The sequence below is a fragment of the Octopus sinensis genome, linkage group LG8 (assembly GCF_006345805.1).
Source record: "Octopus sinensis linkage group LG8, ASM634580v1, whole genome shotgun sequence".
In the NCBI taxonomy this organism is placed as follows: domain Eukaryota; kingdom Metazoa; phylum Mollusca; class Cephalopoda; order Octopoda; family Octopodidae; genus Octopus; species Octopus sinensis.
In genome coordinates, this window is record NC_043004.1 from 92,749,170 (window position 1) to 92,772,834 (window position 23,665).

Here is a 23,665-nt window from a genome sequence, read left to right on the forward strand (position 1 = left end):
AATGCCTTGTGAGTGGATTTGGTAGACGGAAACTGAAAGAAGCCTATCGTATATACGTATATATATATATATTATATATATATGTGTGTGTGTGTGTGTGTGTGTATGTGTTTGTGTGTCTGTGTTTGTCCCCCTAGCATTGCTTGACAACCGATGCTGGTGTGTTTACGTCCCCGTCACTTAGCGGTTCGGCAAAAGAGACCTATAGAATAAGTACTGGGCTTACAAAGAATAAGTCCTGTGGTCGATTTGCTCGACTAAAGGCGGTGCTCCAGCATGGCCACAGTCAAATGACTGAAACAAGTAAAGAGTATACAAATCTGCATATATACATACAAACAAAAATACCCTATTTTTGATAAAGAAATTCCAATGGACGAGTCTTGAATCTAGGTTAGAAACCGACTTCCTCTGTTGGCAAGTAGTCATGAAATAAAACTAAACAATGACATACATACATACATACACACATACATACATACATACATACATTCATACATACATACATGCATACATACATTCATACATACATACATACACACACACACACATATATACATACATACATACATATATAATACATACATACATACATACATACATACATATATACTTGCATACATACATACATAAATACATACATACATACATACACACACACATACATACATACATACATACACACACACACATACATACATACATACACACATACATACATACATACATACTTACATACAAACATACATACATACACATATACATGCATACATTCATACATACATACATACATACATACAAACATACATACATACATACATACACACATACATACATACATACACACATACATGCATTCATACATACATTCATACATACATACATACATACATACATACATATCTACATACATACATACATACAAACATGCATACATACATACATACATACATACATACATACATACATGCATACATAAATAAACTGCAACCGGAAGCGACAAGTCATGTCTTTCGCGTGGGAAACTATTTATTATCAATACAATGAATACTATTTCCAACTTTGAAGCCACAATTGTCAGCTTTGTTAAATAACTGGTGATACAAGCAAATCAAGTGAAGGAGCTGGTTATATAAGACCAACTGAAACTTGAATTTACCAGGCAGAGAGTTACTGGGAAAAGCACTCCGTCGGTTACAACGATGAGGGTTCCGGTTGATCCGAATCAACAGAACAGCCTGCTCCTGAAATTAACGTGTAAGTGGCTGAGCACTCCACAGACATGTGCACCCTTAACGTAGTTCTCGGGGATATTCAGCGTGACACAGAGAGTGACAAGGCCGGCCCCTTGAAATACAGGTACGACAGAAACAGGAAGTAAGAGTGAGAGAAAGTTGTGGTGAAAGAGTACAGCAGGAATCACCACCATCCCCTGCCGGAGCCTTGTGGAGCTTTTAGGTGTTTTCGCTCAATAAACACTCACAACGCCTGGTCTGGGAATCGAAAACGCGATCCTATGACCGCGAGTCCACTGTCCTAACCACTGGGCCATTGCACCTCCTAGAGAGTTACTACATACAACATGGTTGGACACAATATCAACAACACAACTGAAGAACAAACTGAAAACAACAGTTCAACAGGAAAAACAGATTCTTTCTATCTGCAGTTATAGAAGAAACCATAACTACATTATCCTTTAAGTATATATGAGCATGTCTAGACATGCAACTATATGCATGGGAATACATGCATAAAACAAAACATACAAATAGGCGCAGGGGTGGCTGTGTGGTAAGTAGCTTGTTTACCAGCCACATGGTTCCGGGTTCAGTCCCACTGCGTGGCACCTTGGGCAAGTGTCTTCTACTACAGCCTCGGGCCAACCAAAACCTTGTGAGTGGATTTGGTAGACGGAAACTGAAAGAAGCCCGTCGTATATATATATATATATATATATATGTGTGTGTGTGTGTTTGTGTGTCTGTGTTTGTCTCCCTAGCATTGCTTGACAACCGATGCTAGTGTCTTTATGTCCCCGTTACTTAGCGGTTCGGCAAAAGAGACCGATAGAATAAGTACTGGGCTTACAAAAGAATAAGTCCCGAGGTCAAGTTGCTCGATTAAAGGCGGTGCTCCAGTATGGCCACAGTCAGATGACTGAAACAAGTAAAAGAGTAAATCTGCATACATACATACATACATACTTAAAACTTTATGCAAAGAAAATGCATGAAATGAAAAAGAGCCTTGACCTAGTTACAACATTCTCAAAGGATGTAGAGTTAGAGTTTGGTCAGAATAAATGTTATATGGTTGTGAAAAGGGGTAAAACTATAAACCAGACTGGTAACATCTCTATCAATTATTTGACTGTCTCCCCTATATTTGACGAAGAATGTTACAGGTATCTAGGAGTAGATGAAAATATATCTTACAATGACACCTGTAACAAAACATGTGCCACTAAAGAATATTACATCTGAATAAAGAAAATTTGGACCTCAGAACTCTCTGTATTCAATAAAACAGTGGCCCAGAATGTGTTAGCAGTGCCAGTACTCATACCAACATTTGGACTGCTTGATTGAATGCTTGATGAGATCTGAGCCATTGATGTGAAAACCCAAAAATACTAACAAGCACACATATATTTTCCACATATACAGTGACATAGACTGCTCCATATTTCTAAGAAGCTCGCTTCCCAACCACATGATTCCAGGATCAGTTCCACTGCATGGCACCTTGGGCAATTGTCTTCTACTATAGCCTCAAGTTGACCAAAGGCTTCTGAGTGGATTTAATAGACAGAAACTACTTATTACTGAAACAAATAATAGATAACAGATATACATGTGCATGTGTGTGTCATATGTATATATACTCTGTGTGTGTATGTGTACACACACACTAACACATTCACATATATGCATACAGACTGGTTGCTCCCCATAATCTACATAATTCGAAAATTCCTCTCTAAACACAGTAAGTTTCACATTTACTTAAATTCACTATACTGAAGTGGAGGCGCAATGGCCCAGTGGTTAGGGCAGCAGACTCGCAATCATAGGATCACAGTTTCGATTACAAGACCGGGCATTGTGAGTGTTTATTGAGCAAAAACACCTAAAGCTCCACGAGGCTGCGACAAGGGGTAGTGGTGAACCCTGCTGTACTCTTTCACCACCACTTTCTCTCATTCTTTCTTCCTGTTTCTGTTAAACCTGTGTTTCAAAGGGCCAGACTTGTCACACTCTGTGTCATGCTGAATCTCCCCGAGAACTACATTAAGGGCACACGTGTCTGTGGAGTGCTCAACCACTTGCACATTAATTTCATAAGCAGGCTGTTCTATTGATTGGATCAACTGGAACCCTCATCGTCGTAACCGATGGAGTGCCACGACTATGCTGAAAGAAATCGACAATACTGAGTAGTATTAACACAACACAACAGAAAGTGTTCAGTCAAGAGCTTATTTTTTGTATCACACATTTTTTACGCAATGTGCGGGTGGCACATAGAAAGCACCCACTACACTCACGGAGTGGTTGGCGTTAGGAAGGGCATCCAGGTGTAGAAACATTGCCAGATAAGACCGGAGCCTGGTGCAGCCTCCTGGCTTCCCAGATCCCCGGGAGAACCGTCCAACCCATGCTAGCATGGAAAACAGACGTTAAACGATGATGATGATGATGTTATAAAGTAATGAACTACAGTTTATACATATACAACATACATAAACAGATGGGCACACACACACACACACACACACACAGACACACATACACAGACACACACACACCTCATGAATCTAGGTGAATTATTTGGAATGGGTGTGTCTTTTTATAATTATTAACATGAGTAAACTAGTACATGCACATGCGTGCTCACACACACACACACACAGTTGTAAATACAACTGATTAACAATTAATTTGTAGTATAAATCAATTAATTAGCTGTGTATTTAACATGACCAACATTAAACAAAATCTCTTACAATGTTTCATTATAGCATTTTTCATTTCTGTATCAGTAAAATCAATAAACTTCGTGTCATGCCTTATGTCCCAGTCAATTTACTTTGGGGGTGTTTTTAAGGATTCTTTGAAAACTGAAATGTCATCACGTAAAAGGTAAAGATCTTGTACTTTTTATTTTTTAGGGCCTAGTCAGATGAAGGGCAATGCATCCAGGGTCCTTTCCTGGTCTCCTGTGACTGGTATGATGGAAGAAGGAAGTAAAGAATCCTCAGGTTGGAGAGGTGCCTCCAAATGATTGCAACAGATTAGAGGCTGCTAAAAATATCCCAGAGTCAAACGGTGGTGTCAGATAAGGTGCTAGATAAAGTCTACCCCTTGAGATTAGAAATATTCTACTCAAGGCACTTCCACATTATTTCTATGGACCCCATTTCACTCAAAAGGCTTTAATCAGCTCAAGGCTATGGTAAGAGACACTTGCCCACAGTTCCACACAGTGGGACAGAACCCAGATCCTGGAGCCATGTGGTTAGGGAACAAGCTGCTTACCACATAGCTATTAGACCAGAAATTTGTGGGGTCAAAACAGTCAAGTTTATTAACCTCAGAACTTAATTGGTACTTTATTTTATTGACTCTGGAAGGATGAAAGGCAAAAGTTGAATTCAACAGATTTGAAGCATCAACATCAATAGTAGAAATAAACACTGCATGGCATATTGTTTAATGTTCAGTTGATTCTGTTCCTAACATTGACACAAGGCCACAGATTTGAGTACAGATGTGCAATCGATTGAATCAGTACTGGTATTTTGTCTTTGTAGCAGAACACTTTATTCTACACTGCATTAGTTCCCCTAACTGTAGATATGACTAGGTACTCCTGAACATTTTTGAATATGCTTGTTTGTGCAGTTCAGATGATGGTTTATATCTCTTCATCTTTGTTACTGTTATATTTTGTGGACAAGACACTTTAATCAATATTATTTCACTCCACATACATGACAAGGTACCAGATCACTGGGTATTGTTACCTGTGATATCAAGAAAAGATTTAGCTCCCATTTTAGCATATCTAGGACAAATCACCTTAAGCTGCCTTACCTCAGTTCACCTAGCCATTGACAAGAATCGGTAGGTACCACCTGATCATCAAGGATATGTCATCTGTCATAGATTGGCTTTATATCCAGGCTGAGATTAACATCTTACTTCAGTGTTCTGTGGCAGAACACTATATTGTACATTACCTCAGTTCACGCTGTCAGTAGAAATAGACTGGTATCAGATCATCTCAGAAATGTTTTATTTGTGGTAACTTGGCATTTTGCCCAGAGGGGAGAATTATCAATCATCTTTATTCTGTTTCTATTGAGAAAAACAAGTACCACTACAGATATCACATGTATATCATCATCAGCAGCAGCATTTAACATCCATTTTCCAATCTGGCATAGGTTGGATGATTCCGGTTGAAACTGGCAAGGCAAGGGGCTGAACCAGATTCCATTGTCTCTTTGGTTTTGGTTTCTATGAATGGATGCCCTTCCTAACACCAAGCACTCCACAGTGGGTGCTTTTTAAGTGGCATCAGTACCAGTGTTTTTACATGGCGCCAGCATGCAAACCACTGCTTTTTACATGGCACTTTGGTTTTAGGATCTCAAATCTGTTGTGGTGGGCAGCTCTTCTCAAGTACAGCAATGTGCCGCATATCTTGGTCCTCTGTCGTCTCCTTCATAAAGTTCAGCATTTTGAGATCAACCTTCAATATGCCCCATGTCTTCCTGGGTCCCCCACTTCCACAACTTACCTCCACTTAAAGTGATCAACACTTCTTTGTGCAACTGTCCTCATCTTGGTAATGATATACATGTGATAGATTGACATCTTATCCAGGGAAGGAGATTTATGTCTCATCAACTCTTCAACTTTATTTGGCAATGCCTCATTTCAACCTATCTGAAAGGAATTGACAATACTGGGCAGTATTAATACAACACAACAGGAAATGTTCAATCAAGACCTTGTTTTCTGTATCAAATATTTCTACATAATGTTATAAAGTAATGGACTACAATGTATGTATATAACACACATATGCACACACCTCATGAATGTAGGTGAATGATTTTGAATAGGTGTGCCAGGCATCATAGGTTACAAGTGAAAGACCAGCATTATATCATGAAGTAAGTGGGGTAGAAGCAATGGCAGCTCATAGATATAATTAGTAGGGGTGCTGCTTAAGAAAATTTTTAGCCGTTGTTTTAATATTGTGTAAAAAGAAACAAACATATAAAAAGAAAATTTATACATAAACTTGATCAGTTTACATTTTAGTCACTGCCAAGTAGTGCATTTAATTTGTTCACTGAACACCGGCATGAAATCCCCCTTGTTTTTCAAAAATCCTCCCTAAATAACAAAATAAGGGAGGTGAAATGTGTCCTGGCAGCAACACTGAAGTTGGAAGCAGGATAATAATCTAATTCTACACTTTATCTCATTCAAGAATATAAACACTTTTTAAGCACAACACACACAGAGCCAAAAAGAAACACAACCTTTCACCCAGCACAGTCGTTCATGCAATGCTCTCTCTCCCTAACGTGAAGATTCCTATCTTGGACATGTGAGTATGCACACAACAGCCAAACACCGCATCAATGGAACTGTGAAGTGCATAGTTCTATACAAGGATTTTTGTATTTTTTTTCATAAACTAGGGGATGGTTACTAACATTAATATATAACATATAATGTACAAGTATAAAGAAAGAATTAAAGAAAAAAGGACTCATTGTATTGAATGTTATCGATAATATTGAGTGGAAATAGTGGGTGCTGCAGTTCCACAGTTGCTATACTTGAGCTGCCACTGGGTGGAAGTATATCTGTCATTTTTCTATGAAGAGTTGGAGATACATTCATCCTATATCTTCCTAATGTTGTCAAAGCAAAGCTAAATATCAACATTTTAAAGTTCCTCATGGCTCAGATATCAGTTATATATTATTGGAAATTACAAAAGATTTATACATCCTGCTAAGAGAGTTGATGAGGGGCAAAAAAACGATTGTGTCACACAAGGCTCAAACCTGTTGTGACCTGTAAAACATGTAGCATGAGGCTGAAATAGTTTGTGGAATGGAGGTACATGTGGCTGAAATTATCATCCATACATGAATGACAAGGGAATATTTTATTGAAGTCACAAAAAGCTTCTTGTGGGAATGTGGGAATGAAGAAGTAGAAAATATATGGATTGAGCCTAATTACTGGGGTGCCTAATCCACTAATAGTTTCCATGACAACAGCAAGAAGCAGCAGGGGCCTATGTCATCACTTATGTTAAATGTTCTTTTGTGTATTATTTTCTCTATGTTGAAAATGAAGCTTTACAATCTATGCTCGTTTCATTGAGGTTAATTATAGCATGTCACAACTAAATGGATTTATCAATTTGTAGAGAATGTGAATAAAATTATCTTAATTGTTATCATAGGCGTAAGAGTGGCTGTGTGGTAAGTATAGGCGCAGGGGTGGCTATGTGGTAAGTAGCTTGCTAACCAAGTAGATTGCTTACCAGCCACATGGTTCCGGGTTCAGTCCCACTGCGTGGCACCTTGGGCAAGTGTGTCTTCTACTATAGCCTCGGGCCAACCAAAGCCTTGTGAGTAGATTTGGTAGAGGGAAACTGAAAAGAAGCCCATCGTATATATGTATATATATATATGTATGTGTTTGTGTGTCTGTGTTTGTCCCCCCAACATCGCTTGATAACCAATGCTGGTGTGTTTACATCCCCCTAACTTAGCGGTTCGGCAAAAGAGACCGATAGAATAAGTACTGGGCTTACAAAGAATAAGTCCTGGGGTCGATTTGCTCGACTAAAAGGCAGTGCTCCAGCATGGCCACAGTCAAAATGACTGAAACAAGTAAAAGAGATGTGGTATTGTTTATTTTGGTCAAATTCACAATTCCATATATTGGTGATCCTAATGTGATTCCAACTCGTACATTTCTGACAGGAGAATTTCTTGTTATAATTCAGTTTTTCAGAACCCCTTCTCTTTGTTTTACTCAATCTTGCTTCTCACAATATTGAAACATTTCTCATGGCACCAGCAGACAAAATGGAAAAGGCATTGCACCAGATGATAACGAGGGAGATGCACTGGAACAGCCACTCTGATTCATGGGGCTTGCACTTGTGGACAGCAGTCTCTGCCTGACAGAAGTGAGCAGGGATATGGTCCAGGGACCAAACAAGCAACATTCTACTCTTCACTACTTTAAATATCAGTTGCTAGGAACTAATGTAGCAAATATCTCATGTTGTTATATTTGTAGAGCATCAGAGATGTGACTGCAAATCTGCAAATCCACAGATTTGCAGTTCACTATAGTTAATGACCCTGGCAGAAACGTTAGCACACCGGGCGAAATGCGTAGCTGTATTTTGTCTGCCATTACGTTCTGAGTTCAAATTCCACCGAGGTCGACTTTGCCTTTCATCCTTTCGGGGTCAATAAATTAAGTACCAGTTACGCACTGGGGTCGATATAATCAACTTAATCCGTCTGTCTGTCCTTGTTTGTCTCCTCTGTGTTTAGCTCCTTGTAGGTTAGTAAAGAAATAGGTATTTCGTCTGCCATTACGTTCTGAGTTCAAATTCCGCCAAGGTCAACTTTGCCTTTCATCCTTTCGGGGTCGATAAATTAAGTACCAGTTACACACTGGGGTTGATATAATCGACTTAATCCGTCTGTCTGTCCTTGTTTGTCTCCTCTGTGTTTAGCCCCTTGTAGGTTAGTAAAGAAATAGGTATTTCGTCTATCTTCACGTTCTGAGTTCAAATCCCGCCGAGGTTGACTTTGCCTTTCATCCTTTCAGGGTTGATAAATTAAGTACCAGTTATGCACTGGGGTCGATATAATCAACTTAATCCATCTGTCTGTCCTTGTTTGTCTCCTCTGTGGTAGTAAAGAAATAAGTTAATTGTGGGTAGTAAAGAAATAAGTTAATGACCAACATCACTTTCTGGAGAATTTACTATCAGCAACTTCTATGAGAACAGCAAGCAGGAGAACAAACCTGCATCATCAAATTTCAGACTACTCAGTCTGAAATTTGATGATGCAGGTTGGTTCAGTGCCATCTTCATCATCTACACAAAATAAAACTGCAAATTAGCTTATGTCAGCACTTTTCTAACCAGTCAGTGACTAAGACTGATGTTACATTAAAAAGTGTTGCTGTTAAGAGAAACTATGAAAGAGGAAATGTTAGCAATACTTGTCTGCCCGGTATGCAGCCCATCCTAGAGTGGTGGGGCCAATGAAAATAAATAACCTAGAGACCAAGTTACAGTGTATATGTAATCATAGAGTTTTTGCTAGTCGTCATAGTAAAGATAGTCACGGCAAATACAGCTGCACACAACTAAAGTACACGTAGTCCTAAAGTTTTTGTCAGTCATCATAGCAAAGGTGGTCACAGGTAGATATAGCAACAATGGACAGCAAATCAACCATGATATTTTAGAATTATAGCAATGGGCAGCAGCTCAGTTATGAAGTATGAAAACATTGAAGGGATGACAAGCAGACCCAATAAAGAGGACAGCAGACTAGCTATGAAATAATCAATTTATGTAAATCTTTTCTTAGCAACTTAAATACTGCTATATAGAACATCAGCTAGCTGAATTATCTTACATCCAACTAGTATAGCCACAGCTGAGCTCACACAAAAACTACAGAGTTTGCCAGACACCCTTTTTATAAACAACTTAGACACTCAGCCTGTCCAAGGTCAATTGTTCATATGAATGGTGATAAACTTTCCTATCAGTATGCTTACTTTCTTCCCTACTTAATACAGTTACATTACACACACATACATATATGTATGAACTACACACACATGCATATGTGTATGTGTTGTATATATACATTCATCTATATATATATATAACAATCACCTGTATGTATAGCATTCGGCATTTCAGGTATATCTGTAAAATACTTCTCTTTTGATTATTATTAACTTTGATATCAATAATGAAATTTTAAATCAAATGTACATTTTATTGTCAGAGCTACTTTGACTTATTGACCAGTAGAGAAAAAAAAAACATGATATTTTCGTGGCCATTGCCAGTACCGCCTGACTGGCCCTCATGCCGGTGGCACATAAAAGCACCCACTACACTCTCGGAGTGTTAGCGTTAGGAAGGGCATCCAGCTGTAGAAACTCTGCCAGACCAAGATTGGAGCCTGGTGCAGCCATCTGGTTCACCAGTCCTCAGTCAAATCGTCCAACCCATGCTAGCATGGAAAGCGGATGTTAAACGATGATGATGATGATGATGATGACAATTATAACAATTACCACATGTATTTTTGCTTTTCTTCAAATCTATATTTCACAACATGACTATATGTATATATCAAAGAAACAGAATTAAACACCTGTCCTTTAAAGACGTAAGACTTAAGAGGCATTTTATATCTATATTTTCACATTTCCTTCTAACACACGCTAACATGGAAAAGCAAATATAAAAAAAAAAGCTCCTACAATAATGACGATGATAGTGACGATGTTAATGATATGAAGTGGATGAGAAATGAATATCCTCCTGGATAGTATGTTATTCTCTAACAGGTAACATTCCCCCAGAAAATCTAGCTCCTATCTATTCCTGCCAACAGTTGAGTTAAGTGAGGTGATGTCCTGGCCAGAAAATTGTAAAATTATTATAAATCATCTTTGTTTTTATAGACTCGGGTCAGCCCTGATCCAACAAAAGTGGCTCAAAAACATCCAGTCTTAACAACTCTTTTGGGTGAGGGACTTCTTTTTTTCTTGGAGGCAGAGGGTTAAGGTTTTAGGGTTAGGATTAGGGTTTTAGTGTTAGGGTTAGGATTTTAGTGTTAGGGTTAGAGTTTTAGGGTTAGGGTTAGTGTTGGGGAAAAAAGTCAAAATTAAAGAATTTTTTTCTGGCAATTTTCCGGAACCTCCGTATCCGAAATTTGGGAGAAAATGGTGGGAGGAAACGTAAGTCATTCGGAGGCGGGTTCTGTTACAGAAATACTTTATCTCTGAAGGCGGCGAGCTGGCAGAAAGATTAGCACGCCGGGCGAAATTCTTAGCGGTATTTCGTCTGCCGCAACGTTCTGAGTTCAAATTCTGCCGAGGTCCACTTTGCCTTTCGTCCTTTCCGGGTCGATAAATTAAGTACCAGTTACGCACTGGGGTCGATATAATCGACTTAATCCGTTTGTCCTTGTTTGTCCCCTCTCTGTGTAGCCCCTTGTGGTCAGTGAAGAAATAAATACTTTATCTCTCACTGTATTATCAAAAGTATCTTTTCCTTTATAAGACTGTAAGGTATGACTTGAGGACGGTTAACTGTTATTTCTAGCAAGCCAAGCGACTATTTAAAGACTCATAGTGATTTTGTTTTATAGATTGTGACTGTTTTTCATCTGAAACTCCTAAGCTGTTTTAATCCTCTAATTTGTGTTTATGTCACTAAAAAATCCACTTAGAAAAAATAAGTCTTTCTGTAGGTTGAGATTGTTTAGCAACAAATCTACATTGCATCGGTTAAGCCTTTTAGCCTCGATTATCTTGTCTCTTTCTTCTTTTTCTTTTCTTTTCTTATATAGTTTAATGCATTCTTCCCTCTCTTAAGATAGTAAATATGTGATTTGCGGGAGATTTACCTGCTATTTTTAACAGGTCAGCAACTAATTCTAGATTCTCCAGTCGTCTTTTCATAGACCATTGTTGTTGTTCTTTCTTAGCCCGAGGTCGGCCCTGTCAGGGTACTTTTATGAACAACGGAATTCCTTTTTTAGGACGGAATATTTGTGGGATATATTGCGGATATATGGTTTACAAATCTGAAAAACAGTTGTTTTTCTCGACTCGGAATATATTTCGATCTACATTTTATAGTAGCAATATAGGCCTTGAAGAAACAGGCCTTGAAAGTGAAAAGATCCCCATATATCCTACTTCGTATGGATTAATGTCTCCCATATATTTATTTTATTTCACTAAGTAAACGTTTCCATGAGAGAAAAAGAAAAAGAGACAAAGACAGAGAGGTCAAGTATGAAAGAGAAAGAGCATCTGTGTATGTGTATGTGTGACAGAGAGAGGAAGTCATATATGTGGGCGAGAGAGGAAAGAGAGAGATAGGATATATGTGATGAGAGTGCGTTTACATATGAGAACGGAGAGATAAAAAGCATCTGTGTAAAAGAGAAAGAGGGAGAGGGAGAGAGAGAGAGAAAAAGCAGCCGCGCACGCGTGTGTAAATGAAAAGAAAAGAAAAGAAAAGAAAGAAAAGTGAGGGTGATAGAGAATGGATGAGAGAGAAAGAGAGAGAGTGAGAGAGAGCGCGGTAGAGTGGGTGAGTGCGTGCGTTGATGAAATGTACACAGTAAGATCTCGTAACAGTATTATATGATACTCGACCTGTCGATCGCTTTTATTTTTTAGAATATATTTACAAACAACAGGGCTCGGTTTTTTAGATTCTAAAGAGGAGAAATAAAGCACAGTTTTCTCATAATGGCAGCTACACTGTTCATTATTAAATTGCCGAAGCAAAAATCATGTTTGTCAAAACTCGAACGGAATAATTCAAGTTCCGAGCTGTTGTTAGAAACCGCACCTAACTCCGATGTATTATTAGGGGATGACCAAAACACCAATTGTTCCTTTAATGATAATATTTCTTCTGCTAAGATTTGCGAAACATCCGAAGCTGTCTCTCCAAAATCAAGCAATGACAACACTGTTTCATCTACGGTTTCCAGCAACGTTAATTACAAAAGTGTTGGTAGTGACAGCAATAATATTAGTAATAAAAATGATAAGCCTGGTGCAAACAATATTGATGTTTTGGATCAAGAAAACAGTGGATCGACAGGAAAGGATGGTTCGGACGTTAAAGGTCAGGGTAACAATAAAACACTGGCTTCGGCAAATTCCGCATCGAGTGGCTTGAATGAAGTATCACCTCAGCTGGGCGCAGATTCACGAGATCGAATAGTGAAACCGGAGTGTAGATTCCAAGTGACACCTATAGAAGAGCCTGGACATGAAATGCTGGATTTTATCCCTAAGGAAACCCCTGAAACGGTAAGAAAATTTATTATTTTTCTTTTTGGCAGACACCACACTCCAACAGGTGCATGACGATATGCCCATATTTGCTGACATAAATATACATACATAAATTCATACATTCATATAGTGGAGGTGCGTGGCGTAGTGATTAGGGAACTGCACTTTCGATCGTAAAATTGTGGTTTCGATTCCTGGACCGGAGAATCTTTTTCTGATTGAAACAAAATTGAAAAGTGAAAAAAATCCTTGTGTTCTTGAGCAAAGCACTTCATATCCCGTTGGTAAGAATAGGTATATATGTCACAGAATACGGGGAAACCGGATACATGAGCCTATATGACTCAGGAAGGACCTTCATACATCCATATAAATGATTCTTGAGGATAAGTACTCCAATCAGGATTAACTGTCCACTCAATGAATATCTAACTTAATCCTATAATAAAGTCAGCGTAACACAATGTATCAGTTGCAAGAACAGTCTAACCGATGGTACACCAGTATATCTATAGGCTTGCAACAGTTACACACTAATATGTTCATACACATTTATAATTTAATATGTGTGTATATATATATATCATTTGTAGAGACAAATCCGGAGGAGAAGCACACTCTTAGCACTCTAAGATGTAGAGCAGTGTATATTTTTAAATGGGGAAGGCCGGTTCATGGGAGAGGGGAAAAAAGCCTCGGTATTGAGGCTTTTCTCCCTCCATATTTTGAAGAGGTCTTAGACCAACAGGTTTTGGGGTCTGACGATACACCTAAACCCTTTATGGACGGGAAACCTAGGGTAATCCCATAAACCGGCCTTCCCTATTTCAATATATATATATATATATATCATCATCATCATCGTTTAACGTCCTCTTTCCATGCTAGCATGGGTTGGACGATTTGACTGGGAACTGGCGAACCAAATGGCTGCACCAGACCCCAATCTGATCTGGCAAAGTTTCTACAGCTGGATGCCCTTCCTAAATCCAACCACTCCGAGAGTGTAGTGGGTGCTTTTGCATGCCACCTGCACGAGGGCCAGTCAGGTGATACTGGCAATGGCCACACTCAAATGGTGGTTTTTATGTGCCACCTGCACAGGAGCCAGTCCTGCGTCACTGGCAACGACCACGCTCGAATGTTTTTTTCACGTGCCAGTAAGGCAACGCAGGTTATGATCACACTCGAATGGTGCTTTTTACATGCTACTGGCAAGGAAGCCAGTCAGCTGCTCTGGCAATGATCACGCTCGGATGGTGCTCTTAGCACTCCACTAGCATGGATGCCAGTCATCGAATTTGATTTCAATTTCAATTTCACTTGCCTCAACAGGTCTTCACAAGCAGAGTTTAGTGTCCAATGAAGGAAAGTTACGCATAAGCAGGCTGGTTACACCCCTGGCATAGGCCACAAGGTTATGGTCTCACTTGGCTTGCCGGGTCTTCTCAAGCACAGTATATTTCCAAAAGTCTCGGTCACTAGTCATTGCCTCAGTGAGGCCTAATGTTTGAAGGTCATGCTTCACCACCTCATCCCAAGTTTTTCTGGGTCTACCTCTTCCACAGGTTCCCTCAGCTGCTAGAGTGTGGAACTTTTTCATACAGCTATCTTCATCCATTCTCACCACATGACCATGCCAGCGCAGTCATCTCTCTTGCACATCACATCTGATGCTTCTTAGGTCCAACTTTACTCTCAAGGTACTTACACTTTGTTGAGTATGCACACTGCCAAATTTGAGACAGATTGATCCAGCAGTTTGGCCGTGCATAGAGGAGATACACACACACACACACACACACACACACACACACAAATAAAAGTGAAACTATAGCTTTATGGAAAGTGAAACTATTATACTACTCAAAATGAAAATTGGAAGGGACATATGGGGGGTGGCTACAGTTCCCTATATGTGCAAGGGCCGAAATTTGACTCCCTCCCTACAACCCTCCCCGAGTAATGAAAAACATTCATGCCAAATTTGGTGACCCTATATGGGCAAGGGCTAAAATTTGAAACCCACCCCCCTAGAACCTTCCCTGAAGAATGAAAGACCTTCGTGCCAAATTTGGTACAGATTGATCCAGCAGTTTGGCTGTGCATAGAGGAAACACACACACACAGGATTTTATATATATATAGCTATGTTTCTTTATTCATTTACTTGTTTCGGTCATTTGACAGTGGCCATGCTGGAGCACCACCTTTAGTCAAGCAAATCGACCCCCAGGTCTTATTCTTTGTAAGTCTAGTACTTATTCTATCGGGCTCTTTTGCCGAACCGCTAATTTACGGGGACGTAAACACACCAGCATCAGTTGTCAAGTAATGTTGGGTGGGAAAAACACAGACACACAAACATATACACACATGTACATATCTATCTATATATATATATATATTTCAACAATTGAGGGTAAAATTAATTAATTATTAATCAATTTCACCAAGTATTCAGTATGTAAAGGGACCATTTAAGGCGAATTCAAAATATTACATTATATATAAGGGCTTAGTAAAATAAATTACTTTGCCACATACTGAACTCATTAGAAATAGCAGCTAAAGAAATTTCTTTAGCTATTTCTAATACTTAAAGAAGATCTCTCTCAGATAGTGTTTGCTCAAACCAACTCACGAAGGTATGGGGGTAAAAACATTAAAAAATCAAGTGCAAAGGTTATTTGAGAACGTACGTTTCTAGATTAGTCAAATCGACATTTCTTTCGTCAGCTCAGAACTCCTTGATTCGGATTTGGGAACACTGAAAGTGGGAGCATACCCTTTTGGCTTCTTATCACCTCCGGAATTCCGCTCGAACTAACAGTGCTAACAAATTCAAAATATGCAAGCGAAGAATTTCTGCTCTCCCCTTTCGACCAGCGTGGGTTAAAATTGGCAAACACTATGTTTTATCGGTGAAAACCGAAGCATTAAACAGAGAGAAATGAATTATAATTTCAACTTATATATATATATATATAATTTCAACTTTATATATATATATATATATATATATATATATATATACATATATACGATGAGCTTCTTTCAGTTTCCGTCTACCAAATCCATTCACAAGGCTTTGGTTGGCCCGAGGCTATAGTAGAAGACACTTGCCCAAAGTGCCACACAGTGTGACTGAACCCGGAATCATATGGTTGGTAAGCAAGCTACTTACCACACAGCCACTCCTATGCCTATGATGATTTGTTTATAATGATCAAATGTTCATACTGCACACTAGCTCACTTCCTCCATCGAATCAACAAAATCTGCACAGGCGCAGAGTGAGTTGTCATACAACAAACGTTGAAGTGATCGCAGAGCAATGAGTGATGAAGTGTTTTGTTCAAGAATACAATACACTGCCCAGTCCAGGAATCAAGCCTACAATCTCATGATTCTAAGTTCAACACCCTAACCACTATGTCATGTGCCTCGACACAGCATACACTCACATATATTCACAAATCCTTGGAATTGTCTTGAGTCAAAACCAAAAAACTTTGCCATTTATCTCAAACAATAATACAGGAGTGGCTGTGTGGTAAGTAGCTTGCTAACCAACCACATGGTTCTGGGTTCAGTCCCACTGCGCGGCATCTTGGGCAAGTGTCTTCTGCTATAGCCTCGGGCCGACCAATGCCTTGTGAGTGGATTTGGTAGACGGAAACTGAAAGAAGCCTGTCGTATATATGTATATATATATATGTTTGTGTCTCTGTGTTTGTCCCCCTAGCATTGCTTGACAACCAATGCTGTTGAGTTTACGTCTCCGTCACTTAGGGGTTCGGCAAAAGAGACCGATAGAATAAGTACTGGGCTTACAAAGAATAAGTCCCAGAGTCGATTTGCTCGACTAAAGGCGGTGCTCCAGCATGGCCGCAGTCAAATGACTGAAACAAGTAAAAGAGTAAGAGTATACATTTACATACATATTAACTAGTTTTTAGTTGTTATTGCTTATGCTCCACATTCAGCCTGATGGAAGACATTCTAGACATGAGCTCCTCCTTTTTTTATACATCGTATATAGGACTACATTATTTTGTGTGCCTTTTTTTAATGTTTTAGATTTTAGAGTGTGATTTCAGAGTGATTTACTTGCTCTTCTCACCATCTCAAGGGTCCACTCAGCTAACCTTTAGTATGTAAAAATAGCTAAATTTAAAAATCTACTCCCTGGTCAAATTTAGATTGTCACTTCTTCAGCAAACATAATAGAGCTGATTCGGCTTTGTTTTAATGTACAAGAAAGCACTTAAAATAAGCATTACATTTATTTCTCACTGTGGAAGTAAGAAAAGACATTTGTTAAAAACAGAGCTTTTACTACAAAAAATATCATGTGATTTGTGCTTTGTGCTACATTGAAATATGAGATTATGTAGAATCCATGCAATTCAATGAGACTACGATTACTAGTTTTTTCACTAGATCAGTCCTGACCATTTAGGAGTGTGGTTCTCAACCAGAGTCCATATAAGATTTTGTGGGGTCCAAACAAGTAAACTAGCAATTTGGGGATCCACAGCAGTATTTCAAGGGTTCATGGAAAAAATTTCACTTTAGATGTATTAATTGCAAGAAACAACTAGGTTTCTTTCTCTAACACTTAACATACTTCAACATGTCTCTGGCCACTTAACCCTTTAGCATTCAAACCAGCCATATCCGGCCAAAATATTTAACCTGTTTTATATTGAAACTGACCAGATCTCGCCTCTCACCTCAGCCCTACCATGTCGTTCTAAAACTAAAAAATCACATCACTGAAATCTCTAAACAATAAAGATAATGCAGGATTAATTCAAACCATTTTAAATAACCAAACATCACATTTGACAGAATAATCTGAACAGTAAAGGGTTAAACATGTTCTCTCGGGGAGTCCTGTTCCAAACCTTCACAAGTGAATGGGTGAAAAACAAAAGAAAGAAGTCTCTATAAAACTAGTTTTTAAGCATCGAATGGCAACAGCCAGGGGCCACCAGCATAAAATACTAATGAAAGGGATCTTGAAGTAAAATGGTTGAGAACCACAGATCTAGGCAGACTTATATGATGAAAGATTTTCCGACTATCACAGGTACTTTTTTTACTCTCTCACATATTTTTCTCTTCTTTTTTTAAATTTTTTTATGGCATATTCAGAGCTACATTATCCAATGATCCCTTCCCTTTTTTTAAAGATGGTGGAACATGATTTCACTGAGATTTTACTATTTATAGAGGGTCAGGTGATCACTTAAAAGCTAGCTCCCTCATTGGCTTATATGTCTGGTAGATAAAATGCTTGTCTAGCATGCAGAATGGATGTAGTGTGTATAATATCTATTACGTAGGGAGTTATGTGGGCATGTATGTACACACACACACACATGTAAGCGAGAGAGAGATCTGAGGGAGATTCAGTTGCTATTGTTAGTGGGTCAATAGAACACACTAAGACCCCTTGTGACTAGCTGTGGTCTACTTTTGTTAAAATGCAATACAGGTTTGCTATGATGTGGTGTTTTCCACATCTATAATGTGTGGCCACTGTTTTGACTAGCTGTTGTATCTACTCTAGAAGCCACGATATTTTCTTGTTATCGGATACAGTGTATCTCTTCTATACCGGAATGGTAATACACCGCTTCGTCTATCATGCTATTGCTGATAGCTCTGAAAGACACCAACTTTGAGCCATCTACCTTGACTGTGACTAAAAGTCAACTATAACGCATAACTGACACTTAACTCCAACTGAGAACTCATACAATGACTTTACAATGACTGACACATGATTCCTCTTACTGGTTGACACCATCTCACTTTACAGTGGCTGGGAGAGGTATACCATTTCCACTACAAAGTTAAAACAACTAACAGCAAAAAAACATGATATACAAGTGAGAGCTAAGGGAAAAAGTATTGTCTCTTCTCTTCATTTTAAAGTTAATTTAAGAATTATAAGTATGTTAGTTTAAGAATTATAAGTATGTTAGTTTTCGCTCAAGAATCTCTAGATAATTTCACTTCTGTCATATGTAAATGATTAGTTTACAGTTTAGATGTGATATAAAAATATGCAATGTAAACAAATATTATTAACAGGTAATGTTATCAAACATCATTGTTATCAAAATTAGTGGTTCCCCGAACATGCTCCAGCTATTGTCATATTTGTGTGGTAATATCAGCTTGTTATCTAAAAAGTTTTGCCCAAAAGTGATCATAGTAAAAGGCCTCATATATATATACATTTGTTAATCTTCGGCAGAAGCAACAGTGATTCAAAGGCCATGAGTTTTGTGTATTGGTACACTTATCAAGCTAGTTACAGATCAAAGAGTGATGGGTTTATATTGCTGGTTGAAAATTGTATTTCTCTGGAATGTTCTTGAATGAAATTTAAAAACAAATATCATGTGGACAATTTATATTGTTCAAATTCTCATAGCTGTGTGTGTGTGTATAATGGAACACACCTTTGTGTGTGGCAGGTAAGCAGGTATGATAAAAGCTAAGAATGTACAGGAAATAGACTCACTCAAATGTTCAAAGAGTAGTTGACAGCTTCCAGTACCTAGGCAACTAAGTTAGCAAGGAGGAGGATACTCTGAAAGCATAGTTGCAAGAATAAGAACAGGCTGGGCAAAGGTCGGGGAGCTACTACCTTTGTTGATAAGAAAGAGCCTCTTCTTCAGGTTTTTGTATCACAAGTTGCTTGGCAACATCACTGATGTTGGTGCCACATAGAAAGCACCTAATACATTCTGTAAAGAGATTGGCATCCAGCTGTAGAAGCCATGCCAAAGCAGACAATAAAGTCTGATGCAGCTCTCTGGCTTGCCAGCTCCTGTCAAGCCATAGAATCCATGCCAACATGGAAGATAGATGTTAAATGATGGTGATGATGGTGACAATATACACACACACACACATATATATATACTCAGGATGTCCCAAAATTAAGGTAACTAACTTTTTACAATTTTGCCAAAGCAAAATATTGTTATATTTTGGATCTGAGCAGTGCAGTGCAATGGTAAAGGAAACACAATTATGACACTACCACATGTATTTGATATGACCTGTTTCGAATCACAGCCTAGATGCAAATGCTTTACATGAAGCATACAGCTGTTCTTGTGGAATCGAAGCCCCTTCCTTGCACAGTTTTACCTTCAGAGCATCAAGCGAAGCATGAGGAGTGAGCAAGACCCTCATCTCCAAAATGGACCAAACAGAAAAACCCAACAGGTTGAGATTGTGGCTTCTTGATGGCCATACATCCTTGCCTATCAATGACAGAATATTTTTCTGAATCCAGTGTTATGTCTGTTTGAAGCTGAGATGGTTTACTGTCTGTCTGATGTCAAATTTATTTTCATCAGTAAACACCAAGTTGGACAGCGTGCCTTGAGCAATCTGACACAGAGTAAGACAACTTCTCTCCAGTCTCATGGCCTTATAAACTTGTGTGAGATCATGACAGTGGATCATCTTGTATTGGTGGGTCCTGAAACCCTCCTTCAGCACTCTATACATTGATGTTCAGTATATTTTTGCTGTAGCAGCCAGTTTTCTGATGGAACAATGAGGTTTTGCTGTATCTTTTCTCTGGTATTTTGATAATCTGAGGGGTCCACACACTTCTTTTTCAGCTATGTCCAAGTTGATCAGCGATAGAACCAGTCTCTTGAAATTTCTTGACAATTTTCCAGACTGTTGTTCAGTTAATTATAAGCTTTTTTGCTATAGCTGTATTACTTTTGCCTCCTTTGTGGAGGGTTATGATTGTATTTCAGGCTATAGCCATTATCTAATTTATAAATCTGCATTTATTTAGTCTGAAACAAAAAGAAGACTCACTAAGCTTTTACAATGATGTATAATTTTCATATCTTATCATATTTATTGATAATTACTAAAGTCCTAAACTTCAGTTGTCAAGATATGTCTGAATGTTACAATTTTACAGTGTTAAAAGAACTCGTTTATTCTTGAAAGTCTATTAAAATTAGTATTTATTATTTTTGTTTTTACTGAATATACTGAACTCGGAATATAAAAGGCCGAAGGAAATGCCACTAAGCATATAATTGGCAGCATTTTCAAATTAACTTAACCCTTTAGTGTTCTGATTATTCTATCAAACATAATGCTAATTGATTCACATTGATTTGAATTAATCATGCATTATCTCATATCTTCAAGATTTTGATGGTGTAATTACCTAATGTAGAATAACATTGTAGGGTAGGTGTGAGAGCCTGGATCTGGTCAGTTTGAACATAAAGCAGATTAAATATTTTGGCCGGATATGGCCAGTTTAAATACTTAAGGGTTAAAGGGATTAGAGTATCATTAATAAGTTTCATGTGCAAAACTCTTGGCCCTTGAGTCACAAACACATATGCACACACACAGACACACATACACATACACACACACATATGTATATGACAAACTTCTTTCAGTTTCCATCTATCAAATCCACCCACAAGGCTTTTGTCAACCAAGACTACAGTAGAAGACACTTGCCCAACATGCTATGCAGTGGGACTGCACCCAAAACCACATGCCTGGGAAACAAGCATCTTAACTGCACAGATACACCTGCATCTATTCTTAATCATGCAACTACACCTGTACCCATTCTTAATCACACAGCCACACCTGTACTATTCTTAGCCTTACAGCCATGTCTGCACTAAGATATATATATATATATATATATATATATATATATGTATAATAAGTTAATCCAAACAAGAAAGCACAAAAAAACACAACAACGCGAGGACATGGAACAAATATAGTATTATTGGACGCTCATATATATGTATATATGTATATATACACTACCTGAATTACCTGGTAATACCCAGAAAAGCGTTGGTTATTTCCAGTTCCCATTCCCATAACATTGTTTCATGTCCTATCCCATTCCCTGTTCAGTTCCCATTTTAGTTCCGCTCCCATTCCTATCTGCAATCCTATATCAATATATAAATCTTAGAATCAGTTAGGTGTAATTAAGCCATTAAATATTTTTTAACCTTTATGGTTATAGTTTATTGCTAAAAATAGATATTAACAACTATTAATACGATTAGTGGGGGAATAAGGATTGTTCCTATATTATTTTAACAAATGAATATGCATTTGAGTAAGATAAATGAGTTGACCGGTAATACCTGGAAAGCAGGGGTTATTCCCAGTCCTCGTTTACCTTTACAGTTCCTTGTCCAATCTTGTTTCCTGATCAGCTCCTGCTTTTATGCTCAACCCATTGTTTAGGGTAATAGTTTATTACTAAGAATATGTATTACAAACTATTAATTCAATTAGTGGGTGAGTAAGAAATGTCCCTGTGTTATTTTAACTAACGAATATGCATCTGAGTAAAATGAAGTAGATAAACAGATTTACCAATATATTGACAAATAGTCTGTGTATTGTAGCTTGCATTGTCATGTGTCACAGCTTATTGTAGTGTGGCCATATCTTGCATTGCATGATAAAAATGTTTAAGATATCATGGTGATTTAGATTTAATTCATCAAATTAATCTCATGATGAACCAACTTCCAGGTCATTGGTCATTACATTGTTCCATGTCCTATCCATGAATCCTGCAATTGTCCATGTCCTTATTTTACTTCATGTACCGTTGGCGATTTTTTTTCCTCTGTCTTCCCTTCTCTGGATCTTTCCTTCTCCTATGTTTCCGATGAAGAGCTCCGCTCGAAACGTTAAACCCTCCTTCTTTCCTTCTTTCCTGAGTGTCCAATAATACTATATTTGTTCCACGTCCTCGCGTTGTTGTGTTCTTTTGTGCTTTCTTGTTTGGATTAACTATATATATATATATATATAGTGTGATAAATAAAAATATATGCATACATACAAACATATATGTACGTACCTACATCTACATGTATATATACATGCATATATAAATAATTATACATGAGTACAGGACATATATATATATAGTGGTGGAGAAGAATGAGTTTTTATTGCAATTTTGAATTTGAGACAAAATATATTTTTTTCAAATGTTCACCGCCTAAAAAATAATATAATGGCCTTTCCTAGATGCATTAAAGCATTATAACATAATCTGGTTACTATTTCAGAAAATTATTGTTGTTTTCTTTGTGCATAAAACAAGACAAATTTAGCAGGGACAAAATGAGTAAGCCAAAATAAGGTAAATTTACCACTTTAGTTCTCCGAAAACAGACTCATACATGTCAGTATCCATCCCTAGATATTTGAAGGATCAGAAATGCAAAAACATTTAAATGTCTGGAAGAGGATAGGGAGAAAGTGGCATGATATGAAATTAACAAAATTGAACTAAATAAAACAGCCCCAGCATAAAATGCTCTCTTTAGCTTCTTCTTAATCTGCTTGTGTGTCATGGGAATTATTGAAATTAGTCACTTCCCATTTTACCCCATTTTAGACATCCTTTTCTGAAACTTGAAAATTATCCAATTAGACATTAG

The 23,665-nt window shown here is 38.0% G+C and overlaps 1 protein-coding gene across 1 annotated transcript in view; it reads left to right on the top strand.

Moving 5' to 3' along the window:
• The first annotated feature begins 12,346 nt into the window (after positions 1-12,346).
• The window catches only part of LOC115215061, a 68,723-nt gene continuing 57,404 nt past the window's right edge, over positions 12,347-23,665 (top strand). The window contains exon 1 of the mRNA XM_029784208.2: positions 12,347-13,163. Within this exon, the coding sequence (XP_029640068.1) occupies positions 12,591-13,163 (573 nt within the window). The 5' untranslated portion in view covers positions 12,347-12,590. The remainder of the gene's footprint in view (positions 13,164-23,665) is intronic.